Raw genomic sequence first — 23,344 nt, 5'->3', positions numbered from 1 at the left:
TCAACATCATTCATCATCAGGGAAGTGCAAATCAAAAGTACAATGAGTTATCACCTAACACCCATAAGAATGGCTAAGATTAACAACACAAGAAACCACACATGTTGGTGAGGATGTGGACAAAGGGGAACCCTCTCATACCGTTCGTGGGAATGCAAACTGGTGCAGCCACCATGGAAAACAGCATGTAGTTTCCTCAAAGAGTAAAACATAGAACTACCCTATGACCCAGCAATTGCACTACTAGGCATTTACTCAAGGATACAAAAATACAGATTCAATTGAACTCCAATCTTTGTAGCAGCATTATCAACAACAGCAAACTATGGAGAGAGCCCAAATGTCCACCAACTGATGAATGAAGAAAAGGTGGTATATATACACAATGGAATACTACTCAACCATGAAAAAGAATGAAATCTCGCCATTTCCAACGTGGATGGAACTACAGTGTTTTATGCTAAGCCATTTAAGTCAGTCAGAGAAAAACAAGTATCATGTGTTTCACTCATATGTGAAATTTAAGAAACAAAACAGATGAAGATAAGGGAAGGAAGAGGAAAAAAGAAAGGGAAACAAGCCATAAGAGACTCTTAACGATACAGAACAAACTAAGGGTTGATGGAGGGGGAGGAAGGAATGGGCTAGGTGGGGGATGGGTATTAATAAAGGACACTTGTGATAAGCACTGCGTGTTGTATGTAAGTGTTGAATCACTGAATTCTACTCCTGAAACCAATATTGTGCTCTATGTTAACTAAGTACAATTTAAATAAAAACTTGAAAAAAAAATGAATCAAAAGTACCTTGTAAAGTGACATTTCACTATACATAAATTTTATCCCAACAAATAAGTGCTAGAGAAAGGCTTTTAATAATAATTTTTCTGAAGTTCGCACAAGGTTTTATATGATGAAGCTCTCCCACAAGTCTACCTTAGTAAAACCCTCAGATAAAAGTAAGCAATGATTTGGCAACATATGACAAACTCCTTAAAAACATACAGGACTCTGACCGGAGATTTTACTTATACTCCTAAATTTAACTATAAGGATGTTAGCCCAAACACTGAATAATGGGGCCCAATTTTTTTTTTCTTTCCTTTTTTTATTTCTTTCTCTTTATTTTTTGTGTATTTATTTATTTATTTATTTTTTTTTCAATATATGAAATTTATTGTCAAATTGGTTTCCATACAACACCCAGTGCTCATCCCAAAAGGTAACGGGGCCCAATTAATAAAATACAATGTATCAGCACAGCACCAAACATGATGTCACAGAATATTTACTGACGTGGATATTCATGATACATGGAATCCAAATGCAGACCCACATACGCGTGAGAAATTGACAGAGTTGTGACCTGCAGACTGGGAAAAGATATGCCCAACCGGCCAATAAACAGTATTGGGACAACTGGCTGATTATCCATATGGGGAAAATTAGACTGGCTCTCACAACAGTATAAAAACTTAGATGTGAAAGATAAAACTTTTAAATTTTCATTAAATATAGGGGCGCCTGGGTGGCTCAGTCAGTTAAGCACCCGACTTCAGCTCAGGTCATGATCTCACATTTCGTGAGTTTGAGCCTGCATAGGGCTCTGTGCTGACGGCTCGGAGTCTGGAGCCTGCTTTGGATTCTGTGTCTCCCTCTCTCTGCCGCTTCCCCACTCACGCTCTGTCTCTGTCTCTCAAAAATGAATAAACGTTAAAAAAAAAAAAAATTTAAACAAGTCCAGAAAATCCTGGAAGATTTGCTCCATGTGCATGTAATCCACACATCAAAAAAAAAAAAAAAAAAAAAAATCTAGAAGATAGCTTCTAAACATCCTATACATTTTGATCTAATAAGAAAAAAAATGTTTTAAGTTCATGTAGGTACAGAAAAAAGACCATAAACATAAATGCCATACAGTTAAGGGTGTTTATTTCCAGACAGACTCATGAGGGATATTTTTTCTTTCTAATTATAGATACATGATGAGTTTTTAAAAATTTTTATGGCAAATGTGCATTATTCTCTTTTAAAGGTTTTTTTTTCTTAAGTTTATTTATTTATTTTGAGAGAGGGAGAGAGAGTGGGACAGGGGGAGGGGGGGAGGGGGGAGGGAGGGAGGGAGGGGGAGAGAGAGAGAGAGAGAGAGAGAGAGAGAGAGAGAGAGAATGAATGAATCCCAAGCAGGCTCCACACTGTCAGTACAGAGCCCAATGCAGGGCTTGAACCCACAAACCATGAGTTCGTGTCCTGAGCCGAAGTCGGATGCTCAACCAACTGAGACACCCAGGCACCCCTGCTTTATTCTTACCATAAGAAGAAAAGTATATTATTAACTTGTATATATATTGTATATATTAACTTGTATATATAACAAGTATATTATTAACTTGTCTCTTGAAACCCTGTATCTCTTCTGGATCGAGCTGTGACTGCCTTGCCAAGGGGGTAAACTAAAAATAAACACACAGACCCCGCCCCAGAGACATGCCGAAGGCAAACAGGCAGAGGAAAAGAGGCCCCACCTCACGTCGTCATGGGAGCAAATGCAAATTAAAACAACAATGAGAGAGCACCACACACCTGTCTGAATGGCCAAAGTGGAAACACTGATGGCACCCAGTGCTGGTGAGGGTGTAGAAAAGCTCTCCTTCACTGCAGGTGGGAAAGCCAAAGGTCCAGCCACTTTGCAAGACAGCTTGCTGGTTTCTTTCAAAACCTGAACATATTCTTACCGTATGATCCAGCACTCACACTCCTTGGGATCTGCCCAAAGGAGCTGAAGGCTTAAGTCCACACGAAAATCTGTACATGGATATTTATGGCAGCTTTATTTCCATTGGGTCAATGGAGAAATAAACTGTGGTCCATCCAGACAATGGAATATGACTCAGTGCTAAAAAGAAATGAGCTATCAAGCCATGAAAGGGCAAAGAAGAGCCATAAATGCACTTTACGAAGTAAAAGAAGCCGATCTGAGAAGGCTACTGACTGCACAATTCTGAGTATATGACATTCTGGAAGAGGCAAAACTATGAAGACAGTAAAAAGATCAGTGTTTACCAGAGAGGGGGCAGGGGAGACAGATGAATTAGTGGAGCACAGAGGATTTGGGGGGAGAGAACACGATAGATACCTGCGCGATATCGATGTATGAGATTATGATAGCCATCTGCCATTACACATTTGTCCAAACCCACAGAATGTACAACAGCAAGAAGGAACCCTAAGGCTGTAGGCTTGAACTATAGGCTTCAACTGATTAGGATATATTAGTGTTGACTCATCCTGGGTAAAATACATACAATGCTTGCGAATGATGTTCATGATGGGGGCAGTTATGCATAGGTCGGGGCAGAAGGCATGTGGGGAATCTCTGCACCTTCCTGTCAATTTTACCTAAATTGCTAAATTGTAAAACCTAAAACTGCTCTAAAAAAATAATAAAGTTTAAAAAAAAAAACAAAACAGACACACATGAACATTGGATGCCCCATGTGGCTGCTCACCCAGCTTTCACAGAGCCTACAGATTCCTCGGGATCCACTCTTAATAATAAAATAAGCTTTCAGGGGCGCCTGGGTGGCGCAGTCGGTTAGGCATCCGACTTCAGCCAGGTCACGATCTCGCGGTCCGCGAGTTCGAGCCCCGCGTCAGGCTCTGGGCTGATGGCTCGGAGCCTGGAGCCTGTTTCCGATTCTGTGTCTCCCTCTCTCTCTGCCCCTCCCCCGTTCATGCTCTGTCTCTCTCTGTCCCAAAAATAAATAAACGTTGAAAAAAAAATAAAAATAAAAAATAAAATAAAATAAGCTTTCAGAACTAGCTAAGTCTGTCTGTCTGTCTGTCATTCTTTGTCTCTTTTAGTATGGTGAAGAATATATAAAATAAAAAGTACCATTTTAACTATTTTTAACTATGTAATTCAGTGGTATTAAGTACATTTACACTATTGTGTAATCCCTATGGCCATCCATGTCCAGAACTTTGTCATCATCCCAAACCGAAACTCTGTATCCATTAAGCACTAACTCCACATTTCCCCTCTCCCATCCGCCCGCCCAGGGCGACCACTATTCTGCTTTCTATCTCTATGAATTCGTCTACTCTACCTCATGTAAGTGGGATCGTCTGTCCCTTGTGAATGGCTTCATTCACTTCACCTAATGTCTTCACCTAATGTTCATCCATGTTATACTATATGTCAGAATTTCGTTTTCTGAGGCTGAATAATATTCCATTATATGCGTGTACCACATTTTGCTGACCCCTTCATCTGTGGATGGACATTTTGGCTGTCCCACCTTTTGGCTATTATGAGGAATGCTGCTATGAACATTGGTGCATGTTACAGACTGAATATTTGTGTCTCCCGCCCCAAATTCGTATGATGAAACCTAACCCTGATGTGATTGGTACTTTGAAGTGGGGCCTTCAAGAGGTGATTAGATCATTAGGGCAGAGAATGGGATCGGTGCCCCTGTGAAAGAGACCTCAGAGAGCTCCCTCACCCCTTCCTCAATCCTTCTGCCATGTGAGGACACAGCGAGAAAGTGGCTGTCTATGAACGAGGAAACGGACCCTCACCAGACACCCAAGCTGCCGGCACCCTAATCTTGGACTGCCTAGCCTCCAGCACTATGAGGAACAAATTTCTGTCATTTCTAAGCCACCCAGACTCTAGTACTTTTGCTGTAATCGTCCAAACAGACTAAGATGGTATGCAAGTACGAATCCTGCTGCCAATTCTTCTGGGTGTACATACCTACAAGTGAGACTGCAGATACGGTCATTCTAGGTTTACTCCTTTGGGGAACTGCCAAACTGTCTTCCAAGCAGCTGCGTAACTTTACACTCCTACCAGCAATGCACAAGGGCTCCCATTTCGTCATATCCTCACCCACACGTGCTATTTTCCAGTTTTTAAATGATAGCTATACTAATGCAGTAGAGTGCTTCTTAAACTGATATTACAAATACACCAAAACAGAAGTTTTCACAACATACAAACAATTTAAAATGCTTCAGAGATGAATCCAGTCAGATGCTTGGGAGCTTCTTAACCTAATCAGACTCTGGCGTGACTGGGTGGCTCAGTCGGTTGGGCATCTGATTTCAGCTCAGGTCATGATCTCGCAGTCCATGAGTTCAAGCCCCAGGTCAAGCTCTGCGCTGACAGCTCGGAGCCTGGAGCCTGCTTCAGATTCTGTATCTCCCTCTCTCTGCCCCTCCACCACTAACACTCTGTCTCTGTCTCTCTCAAAAGTAAATAAACATTAAAAAAATATTTTTTAAAACATCCTAGTCAGACTTCAGAAGATTTATAAATATACGGATGCATTGATAGACCCATGGATGGATTTCACAGAAGTACGAGTATATGCTCTTTCTTTGAAATCATTGGATTCTTAAAGTGGTATATGAGATCTTAAAAATGTAGTAAACCAAAATGTTTATGATACAGGCAAATAGTGGAGGAAAATTATAGTTTTAAAAGCTTTATAGACATTCAAGGAAGATCTAATATGAATGATCCAAGATTCTGGTCTAAGAATTTATAAGAAGAGCAAAGTAAACCAAAGTAAACAGAAGTAAAGAAATAGTAGAGATAAGAGCAGAAATCAACAAATTAAAAAACAGACAAAATAAGCAAAGCTCTAGTTATGTTAATAATTAGTTTGAAAATATAAAAAAATTTAACAAAAACCTTAATCACACTGATCAAGAAGAAAAGAGAATACAAATCACCAATGGTGCAAATGAAGATGGGGTTATCACCACAGACCCTACAGACATGAAAGGATAATATGAAAATACTTATAAAATCCTTTGAACCAACAAATCTTTTTTTTTTAATTTTTTTTTTTTTAACGTTTATTTATTTTTGAGACAGAGAGAGACAGAGCATGAACAGGGGAGGGTCAGAGAGAGAGGGAGACACAGAATCTGAACAGGCTCCAGGCTCTGAGCGGTCAGCACAGAGCCTGACGCGGGGCTCGAACCCACGGACTGTGAGATAATGACCTGAGCCGAAGTCGGACGCCCAACCGACCGAGCCACCCAGGCGCCCCTGAACCAACAAATCTGACAATTTAGATGGAACAGGAAGAATTCTTGAAAAATGCAACTTACCGCAAACCACAAGAAAAAAAACAAAAACAGAAAACCTAAACAGCCTTACTACTATTTTATTTTTTTTAAATTTTTTTTTTCAACATTTTTTATTTATTTTTGGGACAGAGAGAGACAGAGCATGAACGGGGGAGGGGCAGAGAGAGAGGGAGACACAGAATCGGAAACAGGCTCCAGGCTCCGAGCCATCAGCCCAGAGCCTGACGCGGGGCTCGAACTCACGGACCGCGAGATCGTGACCTGGCTGAAGTCGGACGCCTAACCGACTGCGCCACCCAGGCGCCCCTCCTTACTACTATTTTAAAAACTGCATTTGTTACCCAAAACTTTTCCAAAAAGAAGGGCATCTGGGTAGCTCTGTCCATTAAGCATCTGACTCTTGGTTTTGGCTCAGGTCACGATCTCTCAGTCCATGAGATTGAGCCCCACGTGGAGCTCTGTGCTGACAACACAGAGCCTACTTGGGATTCTCTCTCCCCCTCTCTCTCTGCCACTACCCTGCTCACACTCTCTCACTCTCAAAAAATAAATAAACATGTAAAAAAATAATAAATAGCATCCATTTAAAACAAAACCAGAAAAACTTTCCCAAAAAGAAAATTCCAGGCCCAGGTGATTTTACCGGTGATTTCTATAAAATATTCAAGAAGAAATACCACCAGTTGTTCACAAATGTTTCAGAAAGAGAAGAAGGAATGGATCACTAGCCAGCTTGTTTTAATAGGCCAGTGTGATCCTCAGACCCTAAGTTGAGAAAGACATTGCAAGAAGAGAAAGGCATAGACCAATACCTTTCATGAAGACAAAAAACCCTTAGCAAGATAGTAGTAAGTTTAATCTAAGGCTAAATGAAAAGGATATAATGACCATATAGCATTTAACCCACGAACACAAGGTTGATTTAACATTCAAAAATATCACACAATACATAAAAATAACTCAAAATAGATCCTAGATCTGAATATAAAAGCTAGAACTACAAAAGTTCTAGGAAAAAAACCATAGGAAATCTTTGAAGTCTTGGGATAGGCAATGGTTACTTAAAACAGAACACAAAAAGCATGAAAAAAAAGAAAAAAAATTGATGAATCACACCTAATAGAAATTCAAAACTTTTCCTCTTTGAAAGATTAATAAAAAGTCATATACTGGCAGGAAATATCCACAACACATATATAAAATAATAAACTTGTTTCAGGGCACCTGGGTGGCTCAGTCAGTTAAGCAACCAACTCTTGATTTCGGCTCATGTCATGATCTCATGGTTCATGGGATTGAGCCCTACATCGGGCTCTGCGCTGACAGTGCAAAGCCTGCTTGGGATTCTCTGTCTCCACCCCTCCTCTGTTCACTCACTCTCTCAAAATAAATAAACATAATGCAATAAAATAAAACAAAACAAAATAATGAATGTACTACTTCAGAATGTATAGACTCTTACAACTAAATAGGAACAAAATTACAATTTTATTTATTTATTTATTTATTTATTTATTTATTTATTTATTTATGAGAGAGCACGTGTGCGTGAGTGTGAACAGAGGAGGGGGCAGAGGGAGACTCTCAAGCAGGCTCTACACTAAGTGCAGAGCCCCATGTGGGGCTTGATCCCATGACCCTGGGATCATGACCTGAGCCAAAACCAAGAGTTGGACCCTCAACCAACTGAGCCACTCACACACCCCAATACAATTTTCAAAATAAGAAAAGGAGGGGCACCTGACTGGCTCAGTCAATAGAGCATTGAAACTCTTGGTCTTGGGGTCATGAGTTTAGGTCCCACATTGGGATTAGTTTACTTAAAAAAAATAAAAGGGTATTTAAAAAATAAAATAGGAAAAGGATACTTCCCAAAAGAAGTTATATGAATGGGGGCGCCTCGGTTGAGCGTCCGACTTTGGCTCAAGTCATGATCTCATGGTTCGTGAGCTCAAGCCCTGCGTCAGGCTCTGTGCTGACAGCTCAGAACCTGGAGGCTGCTTCAGATTCTGTCTCCTTCTCTCTCTGCCCCTCCCCTGCTCACACTCTGTCTCACTCTCTCTCTCAAAAACAAATAAATGTAATAAAAAAAAACCTTAAAAAGTTATATGAATGGTCAATAAGCACCTGAATATATGCTTAATATCATCAGCCATCAGGAAAATGCAAATTAAAACCATAATGAGACACTACCACCCATCAAATTAGATGAAATTAAAAAGAGTAAGTATACCAAGTACTGGTGAGGATGTGGAGACTGGAACTCACACACGGAAGGTGGGATTGTAAAATACTACAGCCACCTCAGGAAAGAATTTGGCCATTTCTTAAAATATTAAACTTAAACTCACCACAGAACCTGACCTTTCCACTCTTGGATACCTTACCCCCCGAAATAAAAATATCTGTCCACACAAAGACTTGTAACAAATATTAATGGCAGCTTTATTTGTAATAGCTCAAAGCTGTAAACAGCCTGGGGTGCCTGGGTGGCGTAGTCAGTTAAGCATCCAACTTGGGCTCAGGTCATGATTTCACGATTCATGGGTTCAAGCTTCACGTCAGGCTCTGCGCCGACAGCTTGGAGCCTGGAGCCTGGAGCCTGGAGCCTGGAGCCTGGAGCCTGGAGCCTGGAGCCTGCTTTGGATTCTGTGTCTCCGTGTGTGTGTGTGTGTGTGTGTGTGTGTGTGTGTGTGCGCGCGTGTGTGTGTGTGTCTCTCTCTGTGTGCCCCTCCCCAGCTCACGCTTGGTCTCTCCCTCTCCTTCAAAAATAAACATAAAAAAAAATTTAAAAAATGTTTTTAAGGCTGTAAACAGTACAGATGTTCATACTATCCATACTAGATGGAAGGATAAATACATCGTGGTACATCCGTATGTTGGAATAGTACTCAGGAATAAAAAGGAACAAATCACAGGGGCGCCTGGGTGGCTCAGTTGGTTAAGTGTCTGACTCTTGATTTCGACTCAGGTCATGATCTCACAGTTTGTGACTTCAAGCCCCACTTTGGGCTCTGTGCTTATGGCGCCGGAGCCTGCTTTCCCTCTCTCTGCCCCTCCCCTGCACATGCGTGCACGCTCTCTCTCAAAATAAGTACACTTAAAAAAATAAAAAATATGAGTTATGAAAAGAAACAGAGAAAACAGATAAATCATACGCTGCCTCACTTTGACTCTGAAGACACAAACTTTCTCTTACAGAACTCGACACAGCAAAAAGATGTGAGGGGCGCCTGGATGGCTCAGTAGGTTAAGCATCCGACTTCAGCTCAGGTCATGATCTCGCAGTTCATGGGTTCAAGTCCCACGTCGGGCTCTGTGCTGACAACTCAGAGCCTGGAGCCTGCTTCGGATTCTGTGTCTCCCCCTCTCTGTCTGCCCCTCCCCCACTCACACTCTATCTCCCTCCCAAAAATAAATGAACGTTACAAAAATTTTTTTTTAAATATGACAGCAACATACCATTCCTGACAACCAAAACCGAACGCCTCCAACAAGCCAGCACTTATAATACACATCCATCAGTGAGGACTTCAGTCTCAAGTCGCTGCCACCCAAAACCCCCAAGGAAACCAAATCCACCTCGCCTCACGACTGAAATGAGAAGCAGCACAGTATATTTTATAGGCATCGATCCAAGGAACTACTCAACACATAAGTATGAGAAAGCACAGTAAAGGTGGGGGAACCACTTGCCTGAAAGTATAGTTTCCGGGAACAAGGTTAGACAGACTAAGACGGGGGACTTGGCGGGGGTCTCCTCTCTGAAGGGGCCATTAATTCCTTCCCAGCGATAACTCACTATTCTCATGTTGTCTGTACTTTCTAGAAAGATTTAAAAGTGAAACCTAGAATGAAATGCAAGAACCGTACAATTTTGTAATTTACAGTCCTCATACTTCAATTTGTTTTTGTATGAAATCGCATAATTACACAGAAATCAATGGCCGTGTATTATGTGCTACCAGGGGGATTTCTTCTTCTCCCTGGACTATCATCACTGTTGTTCTCCCGAATTTCCACCAGATTTGAGAGGGCTGTTTGCGCTCGGTTGTGAATCTTAAAAAACACACTGACAGGTGCTATTGCTTTAAAAAAAAAAAACAAAAAACAGGAGTCAAACAGATGCAGCACACTGAAATGCTTTTTCTACTCACCCCACCCGAGAACATGATACCCTTCTGATGATCTGACAGAGGTATCTGAACTGACAGATTCATAAAGAACTAAGAGACACTTATACGTACTTTATGAGACACCTTTTACAACCCTAATCATTGAGGTGTAAATCCAAAGAAAGGTAGTACCTTGTAAGAAAACTGCCCATTTCTGCTTCGAAAGAGAACAAAACAAAACGGGCCACACAGAATCACAGACATTTAGACCCGGAATGGAGTCAGCTGCATTTAATTCAGTTAAAGAAAGAACTAGTTGGTGCGACACACGAATAATCCCAAACAGTTTCCTGTACCTGAGTGGTCCTGAATTAGAGAAATCAAAATGCAGTACATGTCCTCATGTAAATAGTTTCATCTGAAATATGCTTTTTTTTCAGGTTGTGAAGAGGGAAATGTGGATAGTGATATCTGAATAGACACAAATGATCACGTCAGTGGGAATTCTGTATATTTGCAAAATGGAACAGCATTAGCGGCTGACAAGTACTCTCCTTCCAACAACCAAGGATCTATTCTTTACAGGATCTGGTATTAGCTTTGTGATTAACTGCACACATATGCAAATACCAGTTACGCTGAGACTGATCATACTTTGTCATACGCTGTCCTATATCTTGATCTATCTATACGAACGTACTGTCAAACGTAGGGGATGTTTACCATCCACTGTCATTTGCACGAATGCCTGTAGTCACACAGGGGCCCCTTCCACGTGTAAGAAAAGGAATGAACTCTGACTGAATTAACACAACACAACCCACCCTGGACGAAGGCAACCCCTCTTGTGTGCATTAAAGTGATTTTCCTGTTGCTCATCTCATTTGATACATCAAAAGGAGATGTGCTGACAATGGCTTTAATTCCAAATCCAATGGCTGGGCCCCGAAGAAGTTTCCACAGGCAAGTGAGACACACATGAGACAAAGGCCGTGACGAGGCACCTGAAGGGCTGGGAGCTACATGCCCCATGAGGAAGACGCTCACGCATCCACACTGGTGTGCGAGGTCTCCCGGCCTCCACAAGGAGCACCGATAAACCTCGCGGCCCATGGGGCGGAGAGACCGTGACTTGTCCCAGATACCCATGGCTGCCGTCGATGAAGGCTGACGTCAAAGGCAGGGTGAGCGCTTGCACCTGGGGAGAAACCACTGCCGTGGGGGGCAGGTTGACTCTTCTGGCTGTATGACAGAGAAAGGGACACTGGCTGAGCCTGCTATGTGTGTGTATATCATAACCCCAGCATAGCATCTGCTTTTTAAAAGTTGGTTATAGGGGCACCAGGGTGGCTCCGTCGGTTAAGCGTCCGACTTCAGCTCAGGTCATGATCTCAGGGTTCGTGAGTTCGAGCCCCGCGTCGGGCTGTGTGCTGACAGCTCGGAGCCTGGAGCCTGCTTCCGATGCTGTGTCTCCCTCTCTCTCTCTCTCTCTCTGCTCCTCCCCCACTCACACTCTGTCTCTCTCTCAAAAGTCAATAAACATTAAAAAAAATTTTTTTTAAAGTTGGTTACAAATGTCCTGTCAAGAAGGTGTCTGGCCCACAGGCCTCAGCTGCGGAGAGTACTTCCTCAAGTTTTGCAACCTTCCGGTCAATTTAGCAGCTTGTGTGCAGGTTTACATTTTTGCAGGCTGAGTCCCGGCTCAGGGGACATGGTGATAACCAGGTAATAACCTGGGAAATAACAACCCAGGGCTTCATCGCGCGACGTGGACCGTAGGTGCCGAAGGGGAGCAACGGACTGCGGTTCCGGCTCCTCCGACACGGGGGAGTTTTGAGCCCCTGGGGGAACGGCTGGGAGGCAGAGCCGGCACACAGGTGGCACACAGGTGGCCCACCCGGACGAGGGGCCACCTGTCTCTAATTCACACAGATGCACTGACCCGGGGGCGGGTGGCAGCCCGAAAGCCCACCGCGTGCCTCCCCGGACCCCTCGGGGGCTCAGCCGACTCTATCCGAAAAAGCCTTCCGCGGCAGGTAAGGCGGAGCCATGAGGAAGGGGGCGGAGGGGTGACCGGAGCAAATGCCGGACAGAGAAACCTACGGGCAGCCTTAAATGGCAGAGCTGAGCCAGTACTGAGACTCGCACAGAATAGAGAAAGGAAACCAAAAGACACACCACATCGTTGTCGCTTATTTTCTCTATAGTAGAGCCAAATGTAAAAATAAAAAATCCATTACCATTTTACTCGGGCACCAAAAACAGAGATACACCTGTACGACACGAGGCCATTCTCCTACAGGGGCCTACCTGGCCGAACAGTGACACTGGCGTATCCTTCTCCAAAGGCATTTTCACCGGAAACTGCTACTTTGAACGCGTCAAGTCCTGCTGACAGCTGCAACAGAAATAAAAGCTACACAGGTAAACGCTCAAAAGACATAATGGGAGCGTTGCCTCAAAAGTCCTAAGATACTGGAGCGCATGGGTGGCTCAGTCGGTTAAACATCCGGCTCTTGACTTCGGCTCATGATCTCATGGTCTGTGAGTTCAAGCCCCACGGTGGGCCCCGTGCTGACAGCTCAGAGCCTGCATGAGATTCTCTCTCCTTCTTTCTCTGCCCCTCCCCCACTCGTGTCTTCTCTCTCTCTCTCTCTCTCCGTCAAAATAAATATACTTAAAAAAAAAAAATCCTAAACTATCCGAGAAGCCATTCCTCCTGAAGTCAGTACAGCACAGGGGCTCAGGACACAGCCTCATCGGAGCCCTGCAGACATGGCCACAGGTGTGAAGCCTGTGCCCCGTCGCACTGAAGCGGCCATCTGCCCCCCAGAAAGGCCTGCAGCTGAGCTACAGGTGTTCCCGGGCTGTACCGAGGCGTAAGTGAGGGGGGCTGGCCGAGCGGGGCAGTTCTTAAACTCGTGTGCAAGGGAATCACGCCTTTTTACTCGCTCTGGTGAGTCGGCCATCAGCAGTCTGGGGGCCACGCTCAGAGGAACCATGCCCAGTGACTCGAGGCCAACGTGAGCTTGCACAGCACCCACGGCCGTGCGGTCTCTCGAACAAGGACGAGACAATCACAGGTGGGAAACCAGATCCTCTAGCAGCTGAGGCAGTTCATTCATCCTTCCGGGCCAGGAAGGGGGAGCATTTCCTCTCGTGAGGTGCTGACATCTTGGAGCAGTACGTGATGGCCAAAGCATCCGTGTGCGGGAATCAAACCGCTGGCAGTTCTAGAAACGTGGCTGCTCGCGGAGCAGAGATGACCAGAATGCCTCTACCTCTACCAAGAGAGGGAGACTTAGAACACAGGCTTTTTAACCTCAACAGAGATTCTGACATTTCACCATCTGCCCATCTACATGGCTGTGACTTGACTCATTTATATCCTCCTTCTGATCTCAATCGTAAAACAGACTTCAGGGTTCAGCAGCTCAAGTGTGAACTGAATTCTGTGGCGTGCTGTCATATCCGGCCAGTCTCCAGGTACTTATTTGAGACACATTAAGCATTTGCATGTGTCTTTCGTTTATTTCATCTCGGTAGTCTACCGGGTGGCTTAGCAAGCTCCATTCATAGCTGTACGTGGTCTCTGAGAGCAAAAAAGGAATATGAGTGAGTAGTCATAAATTCTGAAAAGTTACTATATACAATCTGGGCAGAGGAAAGGACAGGACGGCCCTAATTCCAGCAGAAGAGATGCCGGACATATCCTGAAACCAGCTTTCAACTAAGAAATAGCAAGTTTCTCTTTCTAATGGAAAATTTCTGTTTTAGTAGGGAAACACACAGCTTACAGAAAATTCATGAAATGTGGAAAGTAGAAAAAAAGAAAAAGGAAAAAAAAATCTCCCTGATCCCACAGTTAGCATTTGATGACTTTCCTTTCCTTTCAGGGTGACTATAGATACATAGATAGATAGATGATAGATAGATAGATAGATTTCAACACAGTATATAACCCACTGTACTTTTTCTCCTTTTAATAAAAGGCAAGGAGATTTCCATTTGTTTCATCCGTCACGGGGGTTTACTGAAGGACATAGAAACAGATTAAACTCTTCTGTATAAAGATGAAGTTGTCTCCCACAGTGAGATGCTAGTTCAAGTACGAAGTATCTCAGTAACAGGATTAAAGGAAATGCCAAATATTATCATCTCTGTTTAAATTTTGACCCATATGTGATGGGGGCAGGGGACAGATGAAGGGACTAACCTGAATGAGAAACCTCCAACACCCTACGAACGAATATACCTTAAGAAAGAATGCCTTTGACAGGTCAGAGGGATGGCTCCCATGTTTGCTGAACAGTAGGGCATAGGACAAGCAGAAGAAAGGGCATTTTGAGAAACATTTTTGGAAGAGCTGGTGTGAGGCATCCTGAGTACCTCAGAGCTCCATTGCCCACACCGCAGTAGCTGAAAACAGCTTCGTGCCCCCTCCCGCCCCCTCTCCGCAGGGGGTTACCACAGGTTGGACTCTGGGATGTGGAAACCTCTCCTGCTCTAACACGTCTCTTGCTCTGCCTCTTCAGTAATGCACGGCTTTCCGTCTGGACCAATTAAGGGGTGTGTCCTATATGAGTTTCCCATACTCTTCCTCCATTTTAAACCCCTTCAGTATGGTGTTTTTTATTTTTTAACATTTATTCATTTTTGAGAGAGAGAGAGAGACAGACAGAGCATGAGCAGCAGAGGGGCAGAGAGAGTGGGAGACACAGAATCAGAAGCAGGCTCTAGGCTCTGAGCTGTCAGCACAGGGCCCGACGCGGGGATTGAACTCATGGACCACAAGATCACGAACCGGGCTGAAGTCAGACGCTTGACCGACTGAGCTACCCAGGCGCCCCTCAACTACTTCAGTTAAGGTTCAATGCTTATGACCACCAAAGCCTCGCCACGACTCCCAAACCTTCAGTCGTGACCTCACACAGTGTTGTGAAAATGAATCCCTGCTGTAAAGTACCTGTAAAGACCGGTTAAGAGCAACCCAGCTAAGGGGCCCCTGGGCTCACCCAGGAAAGTCAAACCCTCACCTGCGGGAGGCGCTGGCACAACAAAAGCCTTCAGTTCAACTTCATTTTCTGGTAAAGTTATTAGATTATCTCCAGTGGACACCAGTTGTTTCACTAAAAGTTGGTTAGAAATAGTACATTCCTTTATATATGATAGTGATGTTATACTGCTTCCCTGCAACAGATTATTTCTTAGTAGCCACAAGATAAAATAACATATATTTTTCTAATAGTTCCTCCTGTGATTTATCGAAGACACTTTTTTCCTCTGGCTAGGAACTGAGCCATGACTCACATTCTGTTGCAGAACAGACTTCGTAAATTTTAAGCCATCTATGTGAGTTGACAAGCTGAAGAAAATAATGATTTGGAATGAGTGAGCACAGTGTTGGATAACAAGGTTGTACAGAACAGGTCGGGTACTGTGGGTGGAATCTATTTTCCTTCCTACCATCAAGCTCCTCTTACCTCCCTGGTATGTGCTGTTTTTATTAAAAAATGGAGTGTAATCATGAGTGTTTCTGTATCATTAGTCACACACCGCTCAGTTCTTCTGATAGCAGCCTCATGAATTGTCGCTAACGGCCTTGCTCTTGGAACCTTTCTAAGAGTAAACCCGGTCAACCTCCATATGAAAGAGCTATTCTAACTCAGGCAGCAGGAACATTCACTCTCATCAAAAGCACTTACCCACTAGATCAGCACTCAGAACACTGTTCATTTACCGTCTCCATAACCAGCAGAACACTGATGTATTCAATTGGTGAGACGCCACTGGACGTTAGTCTCACTTGTAAAATACAGCCGAGAGATGTCAGGATGTCACAGGGAGAAAAGCGAAGATTTTTTTTTTTTTTAAAGCTGAGTGCTCTTTAGAGATCTTAGGTACGTGGAGGCGTTGGATGGGTGGCTCACTAAATCTGCTCCTCTTCTGTCTGTCAGTACCCAGTCCTTCCAGTACCTTCCTGCACCAGCTGCAGGCGCCTCCCGAGCTTCTCTGCGGATCTCCTCTTACCCATCATTTCTACTGATTCTTTGCCCTGAAAGTCAAGCAACTGTGGACCCAGAGGGGACACTGGTCTAAACCTATCATGTTACAGACGCGGGAACTGAGCCCTAGAAAGGCAAAGTAATTACACTGCTCAAGGTTGTACGAATAATTAGTAAAAATAGAGCCACCAAAACTTAATTATTTTAAATGTATTTACTTCAACAAACACACAAAGCAGATCACACTGTACCAGGCACGGTCCCAAGGGCTTTAAAATGATCAATTCGTCTAACCTTCCAGCAGTTCCATGCAATAGTGCTATTAGAACCCACAGATCCCAGGGCGCCTGGGTGGCTCAGTCAGTTAAGCACCGACTTCAGCTCAGGTCATGATCTCACATTTCGTGAGTTTGAGCCTGCGTACGGCTCTGTGCTGACAGCTCAGAGCCTGAAGCCTGCTTCAGATTCTGTGTCTCCCTCTCTCTCTGCCCCTCCCCTGCTTGTGCTCTGTCTCTCTCTCTCTCAAAAATAAACAAACATTAAAAAAAAAAAAAAAAAAGAACCCACGGATCCTAATTCCCAGCTGGTGTCCTTTCCAATATACCACACAGCTTCTCTTCTGCCATTACCTTCCTGTCTACTGACGCCGAGGACCAAAGTAAGTGAACAGGCAGAGAGGGTCACCCCAGGGTACAGTGCCCACAGAATGGCCTAGGAAACAAGGTCTCTAACACCTTCCTTATTAGGGAATCTCATGGGAGCTTTTCAGCGCTCGCCCTGATCCCTGCGGCCTCTGGCTCTTTCATGACCTCTTCCTACTTAGAAGTCTCTCTTTCCTTCCTGCTGTCCATGCCCTTCTCTTGACGTCCTGCTTCTCTGTAGGCTCCTTCTGTTCTTCCAACTCCTAAAGAAGGGAGGTCTCCAAAGTTCCTCGCAGGCCTCTCCCTAGCTCACCCACCAGCCGCCCTGGAAGGTCAGATCTGGGCCCTAAGCCTGCAGTAGTCACCTCTATGCCAATGGCTGCTGGTGCTTCGTCTTCAGCCGCTCATCGGTCTCAGGGTCCTGCTTCTTTCATCCTGCCGGTCAACCACTCATCAAATCCCACTGACTCCAGCTGATACCGCTCGAATCTGGTTTCTTCTCTTCAGCCCTGCAATCACTCCCTCCGGTCCTCAGGGATCTTCTTGCCTCCAGTCAACTACTTCCTTGAAACAATCTGATCATTTCATTTTCCTGCCTAAAGTCATTCAGAGATTCTCTCTACTTACCAATGAAGCACAAATTCCTTAGCACAGATTACAGATCTTTCAAAATCTTGCCCTGTTCACCATTGTAGACTCACACCTTGGTTCCCTCTCATTCACGTAAATCAGTTCCCGCCAGAACGGCCTCCTTACAGCTCTCCCAAAGTGTCGCCTGAGCCCCCCTGAACTTCTGCTCTCTTCCACAGGCAACGAATGAGGTGATGGGCAGGAAATGCTAAGCATGGTTCCCAGCGCTCGGTTAAGTGCTCACTGAACAGTCATCGCTATTATTACACATGTCGCCACCTTGACCCGAACAACGCAGTGACCCCATTTTAGCCGGCTGGCTCTACCCTGGCGCTACCGCCTCCGGAGAGGCTTCCCGGCCCTTCTGAGAGGGCAGGCCGGGTGCCTCCCCTGCTCCCTCAGCTGCCTGTCACAGCACTTACCAGGTGATAGGAAAACCGTCCACCTCCCTGTCTGTCAGTCTCACTTCCTGCACTGTAGATCACAGAGGGAAAAGACAGCGTGTGTTCATCTTTTCACGCCTGGTGTGTAAGCACCGTTTCTAGGACACACTCAACGATGCGCCTGGGGGGAACGAGTAAACTTTAAAGCTGTCACGACTCTCCTACAGCAGGTTTTTGTACTTTTCTTCCGGCTGTACTAGGAGCAGTACTGCTACCTGTCCTGGGAGCAGCGGTGGGAGACACAGGTGGCTCAGATGGGGTGGATGCCAGGGACGACGCTAGTGGGAAGGTTCGGGGTGCTATGCTCCGTGCTCCATGGGGGGGCCAGAACCGGCCTCTTCTCTGTGGAGGCTGGGCACAACTCCGGTCTGGCTGGAGGAGGATCACGGGAAGGCATTAGAACCTAGGAGATCAATTACAAAGACAAACTGTTATGAAAGAAAAAACAAAAATGGCTGCCCTCGTCAAGCAATACAACGTCACTGACCTTTCTCATAAATTGGATTCAGTGGCATTGGAAAAAACCATGTCTGATATCACACAACAGTAGAATTCTACACCATCTCTTTCAAATATGCTCTGATATCTATTAAAAATGAAAGAAAAAAGAAAACTGTGGGTTGGACAATTATTGTAAGTGAACATGCACACCCAAAATCACTCAAGATGAAAAGAGAAAAAAACACAAAAAAACCCTCCACAGCCCCCGAACTATTCAACAAGGCAGTAACTGAAGACAATCAGAACATTCAAAGACCAGGCTTCTAGAGTAAATGATCTCTAGTCATACCATCTATGTGCATAAACTGTAACTTAAAGTTACAGTTAAAGTTAGCCAACCTAAAGTTTTTAAATTAAACGTTATGTGCCAGAGGGGAAAGTCTCATAAAATGATATCAAAATTATCTTCTGAGCTTAAACTGCCAGTGACTATAGGGTCCAGGTAAGTAAAAGTCAGGCTAAGAACACAGGAGACCCAACGGGGGAGGTGCAGGGAGAAATCCACAGAAAGAAAAGCTGTAAGACCAATATAAACCAGGGAGGGGACCTCAGGTATTTACTGAAATCACAAACTGGTGTCTATTCTGCAGTTGAGGAAAGTAAGGACAGAGACATTTTGTGACTGGGCACCAGATAACTGACTTCACTGCTGATATTAACTAACTACTAGATACTTTAGTTCATACAGTTCAGATATTACGAGGCAACTGGTAAACCCCTTCAACAACAAATTTCAGGAACCAAGGCTGAAAGAAGATGAAGCAAAAATTTTAAATATATTGATCAGACCAAGACAAAATCAACTGACCAACATCTAAAAACTAGGTAGTGGGTTACAGGGAAGGAAAAAGTTCTCCCTCCTACTCTCCAACCTTTCTGCCCGATACCTCCACTCCCCGTAACAAAAAGGCTGATTAACAGAGGAAAAACAAATTGAAGTCTTGTGTGCCAGACGTACGCCCAGGTGCCCAAGAAAGAAAGGAGGTGCAAAGAAGGGAACAAAACAGGAAGTTTAATACATTTTAGGCAAAGAAACAATAGATTTGTGAACTGAAAGGACAAAGGGATTTGAACTTGGGGTAGTTAATGGTGAAGAAGTAATAACAAGGTGTGTTTGTACAGGCTTCTCCAGCACGGTCTTCTCTCTCTCAATCCCCGTCTTTGGGGCTAAGGGTGCCCTCTCCCCTCCTGGCACAGGGAGGCTACCTTGCCCATGGCAGACTTCCGGCCTGCTTTCGGGGACCACAGTGGGGGCGGTGTTCTTCTTGCACGGCACTTTCCCAGGTACCATCAATTCAAAATAATCAATATGCCAAAGTGCCATGTTGGATACTTTGAATCCCTACAGGGTCTAATTTTGAGATGCTCAGCTTGAGGTTTCAGGCATTGAGGTGTGGAAGGGAGCGCTGATATAGGAGGCTGGGCCTCACATCTGTGCTGACAGTAGTACGAAGTTCAGAATCCCTGCGACCAGAGTGCCAGCACATGGCAGTGGGGCCTCTTACCAAGTCACTACCAAGTTGAAATAAAGAATGGAGTCTACAGACAGTGGTCGGAAACATTAAGGCACCTGTCAAAGGCTTCCCAGTAACCAGGGGCTGGCTGAGGGGGATTACAACTCCTCCCCTCCCTCCTGTCTACACAATCAGCTTTCTCACCATGCTGCCTCTCTGGGCTGTTAGAGCAAGCCGGTTTTTTGCTTTCACTCCCTGGCTCCCTCTCCATGACCTTCACAGAGAACTGCTGGCTAAGTTATTGGTACTCAGGTTCTCTCTGACACACCCCACCCAAAGAAAATGGATCCTCCAGGGAAACAGTGGACACCCCCACGCCCCCATTACAGCCTAGCCTGGACAACGGGATCCTTGAATGGCTCTTGTTTCTTTTTTTCTACCCTTAACTACTTTGAAACAACTTCTTTTAGGTGCATCTGTCTGGTCTTGCCCACTTCAAAACAAAACTGCAGAAAATGTCATTTATCCTCTACGAATTTAATCTTGACTTGTTTCGAATTTCTTGAATTTTCCTATTCGGTTGCACTACTTGGTGAATAATGCTTCTATATACATTTGTGCACAAGTCTTTGCATGTACAAGTGTTTTGCTTCTCTTGGGTAATTACTTAGCAGTTCAAAGGGGGTTTGGGTCCTAAGGTTTGTAAGGCTCTGTTTATCTTTCTGAGGAACTGCTGGACTGTTTTAGAGTGCCTGTGCCATTTTAGTTCCTACCAGCAATGCCTGAGGGTTCTCATCTCTGTGTGTCCTTACTGACACTTGTTCCCTTTTTGTCTTATTCTAGCCACACTGGGTAAGTGGTATCCCAGTGTGACTTTCATTTGCATTTCCATAAAGATCAATGGTCCTAAATTATTTAAACGAGGAGACCTTTTGACCGAAGACAGAGATGTTGGAGGTGAGGGGCCAGTTATGACAGGTTACCTTGAAAAACACCGAAAACAAAGGTAAGGTTGTTACACAGATTTCAGTCCCCTCCTTCTCCAAGGGTAAGAGTTTCTACTGACTTGGAATCATTCTCTTCCTGGTTCAGAGGAAGAGACACTTAACAAATGGAGATTTCCCTTATAAATGTAAATTTCCCTTACAAAAGGGACTACAGATAAATTCTACTGTTTTTAGAGCTTCTCTCCTTAGTGCTTTCTCTCAAAAATAATCAGTTCAAATAATCATTTTACCAAAGAGACATATTTTGGGGTCACATATTCTGATACCCTTCAATCTATTTTGAGTTAATTTATGTAGCTTAAGGTAGGGGTCTAAATTTCGTTTTCATATGGGAGTATCCTGTTGTCCCAGTACCATTCGTTGACGAGACTATTCTTTTCCCCATGGAATTTTCTTGGCGCCTGTATTAAATACAATTGTACTATTTATAATACGTTTTTGGTGAGGGAAGAAATCTTTGGTTTCGTCATTAATTCCAAACTTTGTACTTCGGCAGAATAAAATTATTTATGTCTTATGCTGCAGAAATAATGTTTATCAACACTAATTCAAGGATTATCTATGACTTAGTCCGGTTCAAAAACACATAATGTGACAGTAGGGCAAAATCTGTATTTCAGTGGAAAATAAAACACTGTCTAAAGGATCTCTTGGTTATCTAATTCTAGTCTTTCTTGTATTTCAGCTATTTGACAACTCTATCAGTTGGAGGTGACTTATAACAATGCAAAATAACTTATTTATAGACAGATGTTCCCCTATATGAACCAGTTTGGCCTCCAGTTGCACATTTATTTCAATGTTCTCCACCTATGTTCTTCAGATTCTCTTGTAAAACAATACAACATTGATTAGTGACTAGGATAAAAGCTAATGCATGTTCATTTTATATCTGTATAATTCATGACTGTACCTTTCTTTCATAATTATCTTTTAACATAACCAACTTCAAACAACTAATGAGCCACGTTTAATACACACTTCCATCCATAGAAGCTATAAAATCAAAGACTTAGCAACATAAAAGAAAGTAAACTGTGTTAATATTTAGTGATAGAAGAACATGGTTAATCTTTGGTAATTTCAGATTATTTTTCAATTGGAAGCTTTTAACATTTTAAGACAATTACAAGTTCAGAAAAATCTAGAAACTTTGAAAAGTAATAGCAGGCAATGCAGTCACTTGCACTAAGCCCCACATCAGCAAAACAAGACTTAATACCTAACCTAACTGTAGTTACAACCCTCCCAGGAATGTAGTCTTAACCCGTCAGTCTGGAATGTTCTGGTCAACACCAATAGGTAAGCTGCCTGTCCACCACTGGTAAGTTACCTTAGCGTGTAACAACCCATTCTTTTCCCCCTTCTACCTCCAAAAGCCTTCCTTCTTGTACAGCTCCTCAGAGCTCCTTTCTATTGCCGGATAGGGTGCTGCCCAATTCAGGAATCGTTCGATAAGGTCAGTTAGATCTCAGAAACTTCCTCAGTTGAATCGTCGTAATTTAGCAGATTTGGCCCAGGAACGGAGGGCTCTGAACTGCACTTCTGAAGGCGTTCGGGGACGACGAGAATCACAGGCGTGGCGCCCGTGAGCCCCTTTCTGAGTTGTCTTTCTTGCCTTTCCCAAGGGCCCTGCATACGTTCCTCCCGGTCCTGGGCTCTGCCCTCCTTGCCCTGAGCTCCCGATCTCACTTGCTTTCCAAAGTTCCCCGTTTGTCTGAAATCACTCGCTCCACATGGGGGAACTGCCAGCAGTGTGGACACAATCCCCCAGGTGACTGGAAACCCCGGTCCTCGGCTCTGTCCCCACAGTCCGCGTCGGGCGCTGCCGCTGGCAGCCGGAGCCCCCGTTTGTTGGGGTCCTGCCGAGTCAACCCCTTCCCCGGCCCAGACTCCACGCTGGGAAACGTTGGAGGTGCGCACAGGACTTCTCTCGGCCAGGACACGGTAACAGCACTCGGTGACTGCACGTTATTCGGGCGCACAGCCTTGCTTGTCGTGTCAGATGAAGGCTGGCGGAAAGACAAGGGCTCTCTGCATTCTGAAGAGTTAGGCACGTGACCTCTGGCGCACCTGCTTATCTTGCGTCTAAAGGATGGCAGTCCCGGGAGCCAAAGCCATCTCTACAAACGGCAACATCTTACTAAAACCGCCTAGAATCGCGGTGGCTGTTACGAGGAACGTTCCAGTTAGAGAAGATCACTTAAGAAGTGCACTTGGCAGCCAGGATTCCCAAATGAAGCAAACAGGCTGGGATACGTTTGTTAATCGGCAGGCAGAAGCCTCCACAAAGGTTCAAAGTTCCCAAATAGCTTCATTCAAAGATTCACTGTGAAAGGTTATTACAAAATTAAGTACGTAATTTTACAATTACTTCTATCGTTTATTCATGTCAGTGGGAAGCCTGCCCTGTTAACACCATAGGGCCCTATCCCAGGCAG

General features: G+C 44.2%; 1 protein-coding gene across 1 annotated transcript in view; it reads right to left on the bottom strand.

Annotated features, from left to right (window-relative positions):
- Nucleotides 1-23,344, bottom strand: part of KIAA0319 (KIAA0319 ortholog) — a 104,776-nt gene that overhangs the window by 36,504 nt on the left and 44,928 nt on the right. Inside the window, 9 exon segments of the mRNA XM_042985405.1 lie at nucleotides 9,804-9,840; nucleotides 9,843-9,928; nucleotides 11,368-11,464; nucleotides 12,533-12,638; nucleotides 13,726-13,814; nucleotides 15,259-15,351; nucleotides 18,157-18,206; nucleotides 18,208-18,344; nucleotides 18,429-18,527. Of these exon segments, the coding sequence (XP_042841339.1) occupies nucleotides 9,804-9,840; nucleotides 9,843-9,928; nucleotides 11,368-11,464; nucleotides 12,533-12,638; nucleotides 13,726-13,814; nucleotides 15,259-15,351; nucleotides 18,157-18,206; nucleotides 18,208-18,344; nucleotides 18,429-18,437 (704 nt within the window). The 5' untranslated portion in view covers nucleotides 18,438-18,527.

The sequence above is a fragment of the Panthera tigris genome, chromosome B2 (assembly GCF_018350195.1).
Source record: "Panthera tigris isolate Pti1 chromosome B2, P.tigris_Pti1_mat1.1, whole genome shotgun sequence".
In the NCBI taxonomy this organism is placed as follows: Eukaryota; Metazoa; Chordata; class Mammalia; order Carnivora; family Felidae; genus Panthera; species Panthera tigris.
Note: the sequence above shows the minus strand (reverse complement) of the source record. Positions and strands in the feature narration are given on the sequence as shown.